The sequence below is a fragment of the Rhinolophus ferrumequinum genome, chromosome 19, assembly GCF_004115265.2.
Source record: "Rhinolophus ferrumequinum isolate MPI-CBG mRhiFer1 chromosome 19, mRhiFer1_v1.p, whole genome shotgun sequence".
NCBI classification, from domain to species: Eukaryota; Metazoa; Chordata; class Mammalia; order Chiroptera; family Rhinolophidae; genus Rhinolophus; species Rhinolophus ferrumequinum.
Genome location: NC_046302.1, coordinates 38165167 through 38181574, shown reverse-complemented (window position 1 = coordinate 38181574; position 16408 = coordinate 38165167). Strand labels below are relative to the sequence as shown.

At 46.9% G+C, this 16408-nt stretch overlaps 1 protein-coding gene across 2 annotated transcripts in view; it reads right to left on the bottom strand.

Annotated features, from left to right (window-relative positions):
• Positions 1-7741, bottom strand: part of ARK2C (arkadia (RNF111) C-terminal like ring finger ubiquitin ligase 2C) — a 102634-nt gene extending 94893 nt beyond the window's left edge. For both annotated transcript variants that reach the window (XM_033087695.1, XM_033087696.1), the window contains exon 1: positions 7628-7741. In XM_033087695.1, coding sequence (XP_032943586.1) covers positions 7628-7688 — 61 coding nt within the window. In that variant the 5' untranslated portion in view covers positions 7689-7741. The remainder of the gene's footprint in view (positions 1-7627) is intronic.
• Between the last annotated feature and the right edge of the window lie 8667 nt (positions 7742-16408).

The following is a 16408-nucleotide window of genomic DNA, read 5'->3' as shown; positions in this document are numbered from 1 at the left end:
GTTAGTGCATCCCCATACTCTACTATCGGGGGAGTCCCGCCAGCTCCTCCTTCTCCCATGGGTAGTGACAACCTTTTTACAAACCTATGCAGGCAATAATCCTGGCACTTGCTTGCCTTGGGGTCTCTTTTCTCAAGAAGGGCGAAATTTGATAAAAATTGTTCACACTGATATGGGGTCCAGGGGTCCAGGAGTGTCAGTGTGGTAAGAACGGTTGCTGAGTAATGAAAGCTATATATGCATAACCAAAGAAGGGGATTTCAAGCATGGAGAGTTTTTTGAAGGGATGTCATGTAAATAGGAGTTTTATTATTGAAGTTAATTTCCTACCCCAACCAAGTATTAGAAGTTGTCAAGTCCAGGGCACTGCCATAGTCCCCTTCCCTCTGTCACTCTCAGCATCTCAAATTCAGTCTGTTATTTGCATGCTGAACCCATCTCTCCCCAAAACTGTCTGTTTCTCCCATCTTCCCTGTCTGTCTTCGTGGTCTTATACTCTCCCAAGCACCCCAAATTTCCCTGCCCCTCCACATAGACTCAGTTCTCCTTACTGCCTCTTATAGTAAGGCCCCTGGTGTGAGGCCTTCTTTCCCATCCCCCAGGCCCCAGGTTTGGGCTTCCATCACCCCCGGAAGCCTGCCCCAGCCTCCTCCCTGGCCTCAGCCAGCCCCCTAGGCTCACCCCTGAGTCATCAGCGGCCAGAATAAGTTGTTGAAACAGCACTGTCCCCAGAGAGGCCCCAATGGCTAAAAGAGCAAGTCTAAACTCTAGTGGAGCTTCAAACGGCCTTCAGAACCTGGCTTCCCCGTCTCTTCCTGCCTTATCTTCCACATTCTCCAGAACTCCCGCTGCTTAACTCCTGGAGCCGTGCTCTAGGGAGGGCTTCCAGTGCCCTGCACTGGAAGGCAGGGCAATGGTCCTGGTGCCACCTGTAGCTGTGCAAGGCAACAGGCCTGCACACACACACACACACACACACACACACACACACACACACAGACCCCTCTCCCTCCTCAGATGCACTTTCTCTTCTTGCCAAATCAGCAGAACCACTTGGCCTAGGCCAAAGTCTCCCTCCTTCCCCACCCCCCAGCCCCCACCTGGAACTCTCCTCCTTCCTTGCTCCTTTGAGGCACACCTCAACCCCACCTCCTCAGCAAGGTCATCTCTGATTTTATTTGATCCCTCGGGCCAGTAAACTCCTACAGTTGTGGGGGATGGGGGACAGCCATCTCACACACCCTAGGCACCTGCTGTGTGTCAGATACCTCCAAATAATCTAGGCACACCCTAGCAGGTCGGTATGTATGACAGTTATTGTTTAAAGGACGGTCAGAGCAGTGGCCTAAGTTCACCTTTCCAGGTCAAGGCTGGGCTAGGACCCAACCCTAGATGGCTCCAAGCTCTTTCCTCCTCTCCAGTCAGGATGCCCTGCCATCCATTTGGGCACTTAAGTTTCCCCAGCATAAGTCTCAGGAGGGCAGTCACCCAGACCCTACGTTGCTTTCGTATCCCCCTTTGTACGGCCCCAAGTAGGTATTCAGTAAACATTCGGTAACTAAATGAACAAACAAGCGAAGAAATGAATGACTGAATAAATGAAGTACAGGCATTCTGAGTGGTTCAGCTGTGGGGTTATGAATGTTTGCTTTTCGTTCTTAAGTCATCCGAAAAGTCTGAGTCTCTCTCTAAGATAAGCCCTCCCCTCTACCTGCCCTCCCTCCCAATTCTCTTGGTCAACTGCAGCTAAACCACGCTGGAAACAAATAAATACTAATTCACGTTCACACTATGGTAAGCCAGGAATTTTTAAAGAGCTATGTAGATCCATAGAAAAACTAAGGCACAAATCTCTTGCCCATTTGTGGAAGTGCTTGGGTTGGACTGAGAGATCCGATGTCACACCCTGAATCAGAAGCAAAGGCCTGTGTGTCCTGGCAGGAAAGGGGCCTCCACACTGTACTTGGATCCTGCATGGAGCGGTTGGCTTCCTTAGCCCAGAAAACCATTGTTTTCCAGTTGACACTGCAGCCTGCTTATTTAAAGATGGGAAGGACGTTGGGGGTGGGGAGTAGGGAGGCAGGAGGTGAGCAAACTGCAAAAAGAGAGGTGACCCAGTCACGGTCATTTGCATAGGAAGTCGTTGAGACTCTTGGTGGGCTTTTCTCCTAACCTTGAATGCTATGATCAGTATTTGCTTGTTTATGGGATACTATTATTTAAGAAAACTCATCAGTTAAGCGGACCTTAGCTGATGCTAGTAGTTTCAAGAGAGACATTCTCTAGTTCAGAAAGAAAAGCTGTCAACAAGAGTTGTGTTCCATCTTATTACAAAGTCTGTGGTATTGGATCTACGGAACCGCTGGCTGGTCCGAAATCCTGGAGTCAAAACGTTATCAAAACAGGTATGTGTCAGATGGTTGACAGAAAAGCTATAAAGTACAATGGCTTTGTAATGATTGGATTGTCCCACCAGAAGAAAAGATTCCTTCATATGAATGTGTTTATTCTGACAATCTGTGTGCAGATACAGTGTGCATTTGATAAGTTGCTAAAACATGACTTCCCATTAACCCACAAACTTTCTATAGTATTACTAGGTTACTAAACCATCCTCAAAATGTGTTGGTCCAATAATTCTGACATACATAACACTAATTTAGAAAAAAATAAAACCTTGGGGTTGGTTAATATTGATCTAATGAGCCACTGCTCCTTAGGACAAAAATGAGGGTGATCACCTGACTTAGGTGCTTTTCTCATGATGGAGGTTGGGTTGGGAGTGGTGTATTGTATTTCTTAAACTAGGTGCAACATGTAAAGTTTCGTGTAAACCAAAATAAAAGAAGAGGAGGATGAGGAGAAGAAAAAGAAACCAAATCCTCGAAGACCTGCATATCTCTTCTTGTACAACTACAGCATGAGCCTCCCCTGGGGACTTCCATGTGTGTCCATGTGTCACAGTAAATCAGCTCAGCTTTCCCACTCGGGCTGGGGAGAGCGCGAGAACAAAGGGCTAGAGCAGCAAGGGCAGCCATGGGGGGGGAGGAGAGTTGCACCAAGCCACAAAGAAGGCAAGGAAGCACCGTGGTCAGGCAGGGGTGCACCTGCCCAGGGAAGGAACCCTGGCAGAGAGGCAGAGGCAAGCCCGAGAGACAGCCCAGAGGAGGGGCAGGGGAGGGGAGGGGAGGGGAGGTATGTCAGCCAAGGAAAAGCCCATCCAAAATGATGACCCTTCGAAAGAACCGTGAATTTCTTTAATCAACTGATTTCCTCAGTGTCTAAAATGCCTCATTTAGCAAGGCTTGTTCTGGGCTGAAATTGAATAGGTATAATTGACAAATGCTTGAATTTGGGTTCCACTCTGGGGAAAAAAAAATACCTCTCTACTGGCTTCTCAAATGTAATTATGGGACAAAGATACATTTTAAGGATTCTTCTTCCAATTCAATTTAGGGATACGTCCTGACTTCCCTCCTGATCCCTCCCTTTCCCCAAACACACACACACACACACACACACACACACACACACACACACACTCAGACAATGGCAGAGTTCTGGCTTTCTTTCTCAAAGAGAGGCACTAGGGCCACAGATAAGGCAGCTGTCAGGGACCAGGCTATAATCAGCTTGAACTGGCTCCCAGGCTGCAGAGGGCATGGACCCTCTTATTTCTACGCTAACAGGTCAGGCTGCTGGCCCTGGGATGAATGTGGGGGTGGTCTGAATTGGTTTCTCTTTCAAACTCTTCCTGATGCAAGATCTGAATGCAAAACTTACATTGCCAGTCCCAAGAATGTAAATATGCACACAGAAAAGGGTACTTTAAAATTCCAGATCATGGCTTCAACTACATGTAACATGTCACCCCAGCATGATTTAGAAGAACAGTCAATCAATGAGACAGTAAAAGTTAAAACACAACTAAAAATGGGTTTGTCAGGCAAGTCTGAAATGCTACAAGATTGCTAGTTAAGAACAGTATCCCTTTTCTCAACTAAGTGTTATATCCCCTTCACCAGCATCATAAAACCGAGTGACAGTGTAATTTGGAAACCAAGATGAAATGTGGAGGTTCCCGGCTACACAGGTGGCCAAAGATAGGGATTCTCTACCCAGTTGAGCTGTTTGGATGTGACAGGACAACTGACCCTCCATCACCCCAGACACCTATTATAAAAAGATATGGACTGGATGAAATTAAGATTACCATATCTGTACTACAAAACAAAAGAAAAAAAGTAAAAAAAAAAAAAAAGAAAGAAAGAAAGAAAAAGGCATTCACTCGAAATCTTACAATGGGAGGTGGGAGTGGTGGGTGGGTGAGGGTGGGGATAGAAAAGCAAGGGGAATATCTAAACAGCAGGATACAACAATAAATGGGAAAACAGCAAGAGAAAAAGCACACTAGGTTAATATAGGAAACTAGTTCTTTATTGAGAGATTGTATATTAGTATTAGTGGATTCTGTGTGTAACAATGTTGTCATGCACACGATACAAAAAAAAAAAAGGAAAAAAAAAAGGCTGGGCCCACCATGCTTCGAAGGGCAACAGAACAAAAGCAGCGTACAATGAGCAGATGGCCCGGGCTACACGACCACAGTACGGTTCAGCAGGGTAACATCTCTAACCGAGCGCTGTACATTGTCAACTGGGGAATGTAAAAAAATACAGATCATGCTTTAGTTTTAGTACAAGAAAAGGTGAAAAAGATACACAACCAAAAGGATATTTGATACAGAAAAAATTACCCACAAAATAAGAACAGGAAGTAATTCAGCACAGCAGAACACGCTATCCCTGTTTAATGGAAAACCATTTTGCTGGAAATTCTTTTTTCTTCTTCCCCCACCCCCCCGCCCCTTTTCTTTCAGATTGCCACATGGCAATCTGGGGAGGCCACTTGGGACTTTATTTTGGAAGGGCCCTCGAAGTTAGGGGCCTTCTTCTTTCATTATTGCTCTGTTTTGTTTGTTGTTTCAAGCAAGTCTGGCCCACAAGACCACAGAAGGCAGCCGGCTGTTAAAGGGGCAGCTCGGAGGGCCAGGGCGAATGTCCCAAGATGCTCTTGACATTGTCCGACTAAACAATTAAGACACTTTGGTATGGCTCCCCCTTAAGCCAGGGACCTTGCTGCACCAAATTTTCAGAGGCTATGGAGTAGCAGCAACTGTCATTTCATCCCAGATTTTCATATATATATTATTTTTTGCCTCCAGTTACATGTAATCTCTTCACTTATGCCTGGGTGCTAAGTGGGAAATGGGGAGGTTACAGCCTCCAAGCCAAGGCAAAAGGAATCCACTTAACAGGGATTTACAGTGCAATGTACTCGGCTAAACAAGATGAAGATACAAAAATGGTTATTTCTCTACATCTATTCTGAAATGGCCTACATACATCCTATACTACTACAATGGAAACTAAAAAGAACAGATTTAAGCTGGCAAGCTATCTAATAGTTTTACAAGAAGACTGTGGTTTAGGACCTTGTTGGGTTAAGCATTAGTATCCTCTATCCGAAGGTCATGAATTCTTATCACATTGTGCTAAATTTTACCCACAGCCGGAGTCACCATCAGCCCTCGAATTTCCTGTGGGCGTGTTTGCCATGAAAGTAAACTTTGACTGACAGGCAGAATTTGTTCTGTTTGGATTTTTTGTGTGTTTGTTTGGGGGTGGGGGGGGGGTTGGTATTAAAAATAAAATGTAAAGGCAGCTGAGCAATTTGAATTTCAAAACACAGAATCGGCATCCTGCAATGGCATTTAGAGATTGGTGGTATTAATGAGGATGATAATGATTTAATCAGGATAATTATACTTTCAGGCTCAACATCCTTCTTAATCATTTTTGAATTTCTGCCTAGTGTAATGTTCCACACCCGTTTTCAGAGGAAACGCCAAGTAATAAGACATAAGTGTGATTTGGGGCAGGAGGGATTGGCATTTCCAGGAGGACCTCATCCCGGGCCCCCCCCCCTTCCTCACACACCCATTCCTCCCCCGCCCCCCAACGCTAGGCCGGCCTGAGATAGGGGATACTGCCGCTTAAATAGCAATGCCTTCCTCAGATGGAGACAGGAGATGGTTAGGAGGGGTGTCACAATACAGCTAAATGCGGAGGCAGAGGGTCACAGCGCACACAGCAGCGAGTTGACCATTCACTGAGCTACACAATGAAGAAAAAAAAGATTTGATAAATGCAGAATGTCATCATTCCATCATCACACACGAAAACAACTGCGCTTCAAACAGGCCTACGCGGGCCAACCTTGCCTTTTAGGTTCCGGGGAGAGGCGCGGGGTTGGGACAGCTGGGATGGAAGAAAGAGGGCTGGGCTTTCATTTTCTCGCCCAATCGGGCCCCCGGGGCGCACTGAAGTGCTGGCCCCGCGACCCCACCCCCCACTCAGACTTGGAGCTGCCCTGGTCGCAGGGGGAAGACATCATCCTGTGCGTGAGGGAGGGCGGGGGGAGGGCTTTAGCCCGCAGGGATTTAAGGAGACGTGGAGTGGGAAAGGAAAGAAGAAACATTTCCAAGAAGAGAAATTGTGAGTCCAGACGCAGAATACAAAAAGGAAAAAAAAAATGAATCTAGATGCATCTCGGATCTACTTTGGGAGGTGGGAATTTTTGATTAAAAGGAAATGGAAGAAATGGGTGTGGGGGAGAAGAGGGGGAAATCAAGCTATTGTAGCCGAATGGGAGGGAAAGGGATGTGGGGAAGGGGACCGTGCAAACACACCCCATATATCACAGTTAAAAACAAAGCCTGCGCCGGCCTGCTGCTTGGTCAATGCCTGCCCGGGGCAGAGGCCTGACCATGGGGCAGCTTCCCACCTCATCCTCACACACAGCAACACCCAAGAACCGGGCACCCCGCTCCGTCTGGGCCCAGGGGTGCACAGCACTACACGTCTGACTCTCCGAGGCGTGCACACTCTTGCACACACACACACACGCATCTTGAACCCGTGAATGCAACTGTCATACAAAGACAATGAGGGCTAAGGGGATAACACAAGGGCGACACACACTTAAAGGGTTAAAGGGAGAAAAGAATGGGACTGGAAATCATGCAAGTGCCCACGAGAGGGTGGGGGCTGGGGCATGGGATGGGGGCAGATACCAGATCCCAGCTAGTCAGCCATCGGTATCAATGGCCAAAAAATGAAATACAAACACAAATAACACAAAACACACATGTACCTCAAAAACAGCAAATCATAGAAAACCAAGTATGTTTCCACACACAGAAACACACGCACGCGCGCGCACGCACACACACACACACACAGTCATGTATCTCTCTCCGTCTTTCGATCATACAGGGCTAGGTATTAGGGGAAGGGGCTGTGATTTGGAGGAACTGCATCCGCCGCAAAGAATAAAAAATGGGGTTGGGGATTCACCAAACCCTAACTTCACTGCAAAAGCTCCTACGAGGTCGGCCGCCTCCACATTCGGGGGTCCCCCCAAAAGAGAAAGGGGAGAAGAGACTGCTCGCCCTGCGTCCCCGCGGGTGTGCCCTGAGCCCCCCGTCGCCCGCAGCGCCCGCCCCCGCCCCGGTGCCTGCGGCAATCCACGCTCCGAAGCGGACCCCGAAAGGAAAAAGCGATACCTCTGTTTCGCACAGAGCCAAACACTGGAAGCACGAGATAGCCGACGTGGACCAGGACCATCCTGGCTCCTCGCGCAGCGGCGGCGGCGGCGGCTGCGCGCGGGCCCTTTGTGGCGCGGCTCCGGGGCGCGGGCGCGGGCGGCGGCGGGGCTGCGGGAGCCGCCGGGGCGGGAGGCGGAGCGCGGGGCGCGGGCGGTGGTGGGGCGGCGGCTGGCGGGGAGACAGATGGCCCATGGAAAGGCTCCCTTTCCGGCCCCTCTCGACATTCAAAGGCGCTGGGGCCGCAGCTGCCGCCACACAAAGGCGCGCGCAGCCAATGGGAGCGGAGCGCAGCGCGGCGCGGCCTCGCCGAAACCGCGGGGGACAGCAGGGACCGCGGGCGCGCGGGTGGGGGGGGAGGGAGGAGGGAGGGGTGACGGCTGAAGGGGATCGGGCAGCCAATCGCAGTGGCCCGCGGCCCGGCGCGGGAGGTGAGGGGGGCGGGGGTCAGCCCCGGGAGACGCGTGGAGCCCAGCGCGGATCCTTGGCCGCCCGCAGGCCGGAGCGCGCGCGCGTGAAGTGCCCTGCACACAGACACGGGCGGCGTGCACACGCAACGTGCACACACCGAGTGGGACGTGCACCCAGACATGTGGAAGTGCATTCGTGCGTGCGGAAAGACAGGCACGAGCGCACCAAGTGCACACGACCCTGAGGTCCTTGCACACCGCGCACGGGTCACTTGGGGACGTGCGCATGGAGGCTGGCGCACGTGCAGAGCCTGACCGCGGGCACAAGTGAAGCTGGAAAGCGAGCAAACAGGCGCACACAGAACCCAGGCACTGTCACACACACATGCACACACCAAAATCCTTGTCAACGCAGGAAGTGTGCCAAGAACACATTCCCAAAGACACACAGAGCGGACACACAATGCAGATACATACACAATGCAGATATGTACGCTCCTTGCCTGTCGCACCACTGTGCTGCTCTTGCAGAGCACAAAACTGGCAATAATTATTTGTTGAATTGAAAGTCACTCATCCACCGAGATATGTGCACACATTCTATACAGAGACACACCCAGAAAACCCAGAGTCATTCAACCAACATTCGTTCCACTCTGACACAAGCACAACCAGCCATGTGTACAGACACGCCCACTTCCACAGGAGGCAGGCACACATATGACATCAGGGCTACCAGGCTCCTTGGATTCACACGTGGAGGCACAGCCTCGCTGTCACGTGTGGCCTGTGACTGGCCTACCGGGTATAAGCAAGACAAGCAAAGAGCCTTCATCCCGCAGCCCTGTTGTCAGGTGGACTGCTAAGATTGTTCCTGCACACTCAGCCCACCTGCTATGAAAACTCTCAGCACAACCCTCAGACTATGCTTGGGGGGGCAGGGGGGAACAGAGCATCCACAAGAGGAAAGATAGAGGCCATGGCCTGCATTGGGACTTGTCTTCAAAACCCAGCGGCTCTTTTATTTAACGAATTTGGTTAAAAAAATGAGATGGTAAAATCACAGTGTGTGGAACTGGAAGGAATCTAATCCAAGCCAACCTGCCATTCTTTTAGAGGTAAGGAAAAGGAGGACCATTCGTTGAATACATGTTGTACTTGTGTCAGGGCATAGGACAGTGATGCAGATCCTCCTGAGACCCCCAACCCTTGCAGCCCAGAGGGCACCTCGGAAATGTGAACGCAATCACCATAAAGCCTGCCAGGTGCAGAGGTGGGCATCAGCATAGGGTGGTGGAAGGCGATACCTAGGAGGGGTGCCTAGGCCAGTGGGTGGGAGGTAGGGCGGGCAGTTGGGGTTGATTCCAGAAAGTGACTTCTCAGCTGAGACTTGAAGAATGATGAACAGAAGTGAGAGGAGGCAAAGGAGAAGACAGCAAAGGGAAAACCGTAGGCTGGCTTTGCCAAGACAGTTACCACATTCAGTGGTGACGGCAGGGTCGGACCCCAGCTCACGTTTTTCTCTCACAAACACATGGATCCTCTTCCCCACATTAAACACCTCCAGCTGCCCCCAAAGAACTCAGGGAGGAAGGCAGTCAGGAAAGACCTCCCAACTGTCCCAAACCTCACTCTAGAAGATCATTTCAACCCATTCCTGCCACCAGATCTTTCCTTTTTCCATTATCTGTCAAATAAACATAATGCCACCACTAATACAAATCTTCAAAATGAAAAGACCTAACAAACACCTGACTAGTAGAATTTTTGTCCTGTTCTATGTCAGGCTTTGCCAATATGCATATACGTCGGATTCATGGTCATAGTCTACATATTTTTAATCCTGCTTTTTAAATTTAACATTTTCCCGTCCTTTTACAAAATTTCCATAATTGTCATTTTAAATGTTTTCATAGTATTCCAACAAGTGAATGTACTGTGAAATTACTTAATTATACTCTATTCTTACACCCTTAATTTGCTCCCAGTTTTCCATTATTGCAGATCATACAGTGAACTTCTTCATGCTTATGGCTTGTTGCTTTTGTTAAACTGTGCATATAAGCTTAGAACAAATTTCTAGGATTGGCATTCTTAAATCGACAAGTATGGAAACTTTATGGTTCTTGCCACATACGTGTATTGCTTTATAAAAAGATTGAACTCGTCAATGCTACCAGCAGTATTTAATGTGCCGATTCCTCTGCAACCTTGCTAGCTTTGGGTAGGCATTTGTTGTTGTTGTTTTTAATCTTGGTTAAAGAGCAGTTCATAAAGGCTTATGACTACCCAATCGGATCTGAACCACAGAGTGATTAGAATAAACTGAAGTCAGATTGCCTGACTTGACATTCTGGCTCTGCCATTGACTAGCTTGGACAAGTTATTTAACTTCTCTAGGTCTTGGTTTCAATATCTGTAAAATGGGCATGATTATAGCAACCTTCCTCATAGGATTAATGCGAGGACCAAGTAAGTTAATACTTATAGAGCACATACTCATAGAAAAATACCTGGCTGTTAGCCTTAGTTGTTTCCCCTTTGCTTGTCCATCCCTCCTTACCCACTTCTTTTTGCCCTCCTGTTACTACTTGTGATTGCCTAGTGTTGCATTTCGTGTAAATTGTACCGTGACATGGACCATGCATCAGACAAAAGCAATTATCAAGGAATAGAACAGTGCTGTAAACCTAGAGAAATCTACCTACCAACTGTACCCTTCATAGTTACACATCAGAGAAACACAGCAGAGAGATGCCCACATTCACCAATACACCAACATTCACACACAGGCATGTGCCTCCTGCTAAGAAGGAGTTCATGTGGATTAGGGAGAAGAGTTTCATTCTGAATAAAATTTTGGACAAACACCTACCATTCCTCAGCCTCAATGCATGACCTGTCTAATGGGGGATAATATTGTCAGATTTTCCTTAAAGGTCTACTGTGAAGATAAAATGAGAAGATAGTTATGGAGTCTATAAGTAATAAAGAAAATTCTAGAAGCATAAATACAGTGGTGTCTTCAAGAATGAAACTTGATTATTGTGTTGCTCATCTCCTTGTTTTACAGGTGAGGAAACTGAGGCTCAGAAATGGAGAAAAGGTCACTACCATTCCTGGCTGACTTAGAACTAGAATCCATATTTCTTAGCACACAGCCCAGTATTGCTCCTACTTCTCATTTCCTTTCATTGTGCTGGGATGACTGTTTTCCACTCCCCCTCCCATGAGGTAAAGCCCACAAAAGTACAATAAAGTAGATTCTTGAGAATAGAAAGATCTGTAGAAATATTTCATTCATTGGGTTTTTTTCGTTGTATGTTCTTCCCACTCCCTGCCAAAACCAATACCAAGAGCATGTTTGCAGGCTTAGCATTGTAAAACTCAGGAGTAAATATAAAAAAGTGAAAGGTGAAGGTCAATCTATATTTCCTGATCCAAAGTGGAGAAACATGACTCTCTATGGCAGTAAAAACAGCACTGTCACCTTGAACAACCACCCACACTTTGATTTCTAACTCTCTTTTGTCTCCTCTCTGATCACCTGCAGAAAGGTGTCTAAGAGCATCGTGTTTCTGGAGCCCAGAAGCATGTTTCGAAAACTCCTTCGGAGCTCAACCTCAGATCTGGGGTACAACCACCGTTGCTTTTTAATCAACAAGTGGAAACAAATCTACCACAGGAGTCATGTTGATATCGAAAATTGTCCAAGACTGATGACAAAATCCCTGCTCTTCTCTAGGTTGTGTTGGCATCAGGTAGACAACACTTTGAAAATCTGTGCAAAACAGCTGCACTTCAATCATCAGAACCTTGTGACTGGGGTCACAAGGGCCCTGCGCTAAACATGGTAGGGGAGACAGATGCAGCCTGCAGCCGCAGAGGCCCAGCCCCAGGGACTGACAGTCACTGGGGAGTGAGAGCATAAATACAAGCAAATAAGAAGGATTCAAGAGGGGTTGCTCATAACCAAGGATGATGGGTAGTCAGACGGAAGTCTAAGTGGCACGGGCGGGCGAGAACTCTACAGGGTGGGCCCATTTCCAACAGGCTGAGAAAATGCGAAGGCCTTGTGTCTCAGAGGAAAACATGTAACTGGTAAATCGGAAACATCAAGCCTGTGTCCTGCCTTTCCTTCTGTGAACTCCATTTTGGGATAATGAAATATTTGGTGAAGGGAAGTTTCTCGTATGGAAGTACTGGCTAATAAACGAAGAAGGAATGATAAAATGAGAATAGCATCTTAATGAAATAATAGTTCTAGACAATAGCCATCACCAAAAGAGAGACAATGGGACATGACTTGCCTCCTGAAAGAAGAATGGACCAGCACCTATGAAATAGTCTTTCTGGAAAATGGAACCTGAGCCTAAAAAAACCTCTAAATCACAATTAAGAGGAAGCACAGGAAACAGAGAAATATATTTGAAGATATTATTGGGATACAATTTGCAAAATCCACATCATGGAGATTCTACGAGATAAACATTTTCTTCAAAAAATAAATGATAAGGGGAAAAGAGATGGTGGGGGAACTTATAGAGACATGGGGACTTATCAACCAAATGCAACATTTAGACTTTTGTGAAACGTGATTAAAACAAATAAGCTATAAAAATAATTGGGGAAATGCAAACACTGACTAGATGTTAATGATATTAAGGAAATGTTGGGTTTTCAGATGGAATAATGGTATTGTGGTTATGTTTACACAAAGAATCATTATATTTGCAGATGCTTTACAGATGATATTAAATGATGTCCGGAAAGTTCTTACCTCTCCCAGGGGGAGAAGTATAGATGAAACTAGATTGGCATTGAGTTGATAATTGTTAAAATTAGATGAAGGATACATAAGGGTTCATTACATTATTCTCTCTACTGTATAGTTTATGTGATGGTTAACTTTATGTGTCAACTGGACTGGGCTAAGGGATGCCCAGAGAGCTGGTAAAACATTGTTTCTTGGAGTATCTGTGAGGATGTTTTCTGGAAGAGATTAGCAAATGAATTGGTAGACGAAGTAAAGAAGATCGAGTCTCCGTTGTGGGTGGCCCTCATCCAATCTACTGAGGGCCTGGATAGCACAAAAGGCAGAGGGAGGGCAAATTCACTGTCTCTGCTTGAGCTGGGACATCCATCTTCATCTTCCCTTGGACATCGTGCTGCTAGTTCTTCAGCCTTCACACTCAGACTAGGACTTACACCACTGGCTCCCCTGCTTCTCAGGCCTTTGGGTCTGGACTAGAACTCTACCTTCAGCTGTCCTGGTTCTCCAGCTTGCAGATGGCAGACCGTGGGACTTCTCAGTTTCCTTAATCATGTGAACCAATCCCTTATAATAAATCTTCTATATATTTATATACATATCCTAGTGATTCTGTTTCTCTGGAGAATCCTGACGAATAGAGTTTATATTTCAAATTTTTACAAGACGGTTGGCACACATTTTTTGCCCTCTGCAGGCACACAAAAAGATGTTTCCCCTGGTTGGGCAACTTAGAAAATGGTGCTTCTTGGGGTGGCTGGTTAGCTCCGTTGGTTAGAGTGCGGTGCTCTTAACAACAAGGTTGCCGGTTTGATCCCCACATGGCCCACTGTGAGCTGCGCCCTCTGCAACTAGATTGAAACAACTACTTGACTTGGAGATGATGGGTCCTGGAAAAACACACTTTAAAAGAAGAAAATGGTGCTTCTTCCTCATATGCGTCAGAGCCCCAGGTCAGGAGCCTGGGCTGAATTTCAGTGCCCACTCCCCCCCCTCGGATTGTCTCTACTCTGCTGTACGAAGGGCTCTGGACCACAGACTGTTCCAGCACACCTCCCATGGCTGCTGCTGTGGACAATTACCTATTTCACAACCTTCCTATGAGAGAGAAATAAGCTCCTATCTTGTTTAAATTGCTGCTGAAAGAGTATACCTATTCAGGTGGATAGGCTAACTCTTGCTACAAAAATATTGCATAAGAAAGAGGTATAAAATCACAGTGGCACACAACAATAAGCATTTATTCGCACTGGCTTGCAGGGGCCAGCCCCACCCCTGCGCAGAGGCAGCTACGGGAGTCCAGCTCCTCACGCCAATCTGTGGGTTGCTGGGTGGCTCTACTCCACGTCTCTCATCCTCCTTCAGGATGCGCAGCCAGGGCATGCTCTTCTCCCACAGGGGCGAGTGGAAACTTGCTAAGGTGTGCCTGTGGTCGTGATAGCCGCTTACGCAGAAGCCCACAGACGCCAAGGCACGGGGTAAGTTAAGGAAATAGTCAGGATTTTATTTGATGGGAATAGCCTCTGTGTGTGTGTGTGTGTGTGTGTATGCACGCGCCTGAGGAAGAAATTAGGAGTGTTTTGGTAAACTGAGAGAGGAGCCCTGGATGTTTCTGAGCAGAGGAGTGAACTGATCAGGAAGAGTGATCTATGCACAAAATGAACAGGGGTGGGGGTTGATTATAGGGGCTGGGAAATCAGGGATACCTCATGGGGTGGGGCTGAAAATCAGACTAGGAATGGCACATTGAGCCTGAGGGCGGGGGTGTGAAGGAGGAACAGAGGACACAGCTAACATTTTTATCCAGAGAAAAGAATGTTCTGTGAGCACTCCTCTCCTCATGAGAATGTAACATTCCAAAGGTGGTCCCCACACCCAATAGCTCCTACATCCAAAGTGATTATATACTGGGGGTGCCAAATAAATGTATACAAGTGGACGCTTTGGACAACGTTGCTCAAGCAGTAGTTCGCCATAATCAGAAGTGTCTGGACGCTGATGGTAACAACTTTGAGCAACGTCTTGTAATTGCAGAAGTCAAATGGGACTTGTATTCATCTTTGTCAGTATATATTGAGTATTACAATTTTAATAGTGTTTTTCCTTTCTTAAAATGTGTACACTTTTTTTTAGCACCCTCTCTATATTCATCTCTGAGAAGTTATGTTTTACTCTCATTCCTTTTGTAATGATCTGATTCTAACTCTTACTAACTTTTCCACATTTTCTCTGATTTGTTCTTAGTAGACATGAAACAGTCATAGATATTCATAAATCAACTCAAATGTAAGCATCACCATAGAAAACATGCCTCAGATTGAGGAAGACTACAGTGGTGCTGCAGAATGCTAGCAGCCCCTGTTTTCTGTTCTCCCCTTCTTGCTTGATTATACAACCTGACTTTTAAGTAGACATGGCCACCTAGAATAAAGACTACATTTCCCAGATTCCTTTGCAGCCAGCTGTGTGCCAAAGATCTAACCAATGGGATGTAAGCAAAAGTTCATGTGTGACTCCCAAAAAGTGTTCTTTAAGGTGAGGCGGTATGCCTTTCTTTTCCTTTTTATCATTTGTACTAACTGGAAGATAGATGTATGGGGCGGAGCTGAAGCAGCCATATAGGACCATAAAGTGGAAAGTGTATAGTAAATCTCATGCAGATGATGGAGAAGCAAATTTGAGAGCCTGGACACCAGATGATTTCACATAGCCACACTATCAGCCCCAGATGCCCGCCCCATGACTTCCTTAAAATAGAAAATAATTAAATTTCTTTCTTTCTTTCTTTCTTTTAAGCATCTCAGTGTTCTTTTTTTTTTTTTTTTTTGATTTCTCTCACTGAAACCATTGTTATTTTGCAACTTTCTCCTATGTGCAGCCAAGTGTAAAATCACCATATGACCACTGATTCCTGCCTATGTGGGTACCAGACAGAGGTGACATGTTGGCTATGATACAAGGCTTTGTTCAGGTTTATGGAAATGTGTCAGTTGTAAGTTCCTAAGTAAAGGCACTACTTTCGTGAACGTCAAGAGGCAATGGGGAAGGGAAAGCAGGGGGCAGTGGTCCAATTGTAGTCAACGGAATGTTAGGGAAGATCAAACAAATTGGGTGTGACAGATGAATGACTTCACCTGTCCTTGCAAGCCATGAGGGCATTATGACCTTATCTTAGCTCCTTGGGTCCCTCATTCTTTCTTTTTGGTTGGTGGGGGTGGGTGAGGGCTGGAAAGCCACATGAGAGCAGAGGGGAATCCCTAGATTCACCATCCTTAGGTGCTGGTTCTCATACTTGAGTGCACATAAGAATCACATGGAGAACTCACTTAAAAGGTAGATCCTCAGGACCCAGCCCCGGAGATTCTGACTCAAGGGCCCAGGAACCTGCATTTTAGTAAGCCCCACCTGGTCCCAGGTGAATCTCATGCAGATGACGAAGAGCCATCTAGGAAAAGCCAGCTGTGAGATTGAGACTGTCAGCCACTCGGGCAGCCTGCCCTGTGTGTGTGTTGCTCTTCATCAGATGCCCAGTACCCAGCAGGCTGCCAGACCCGTGGCTAC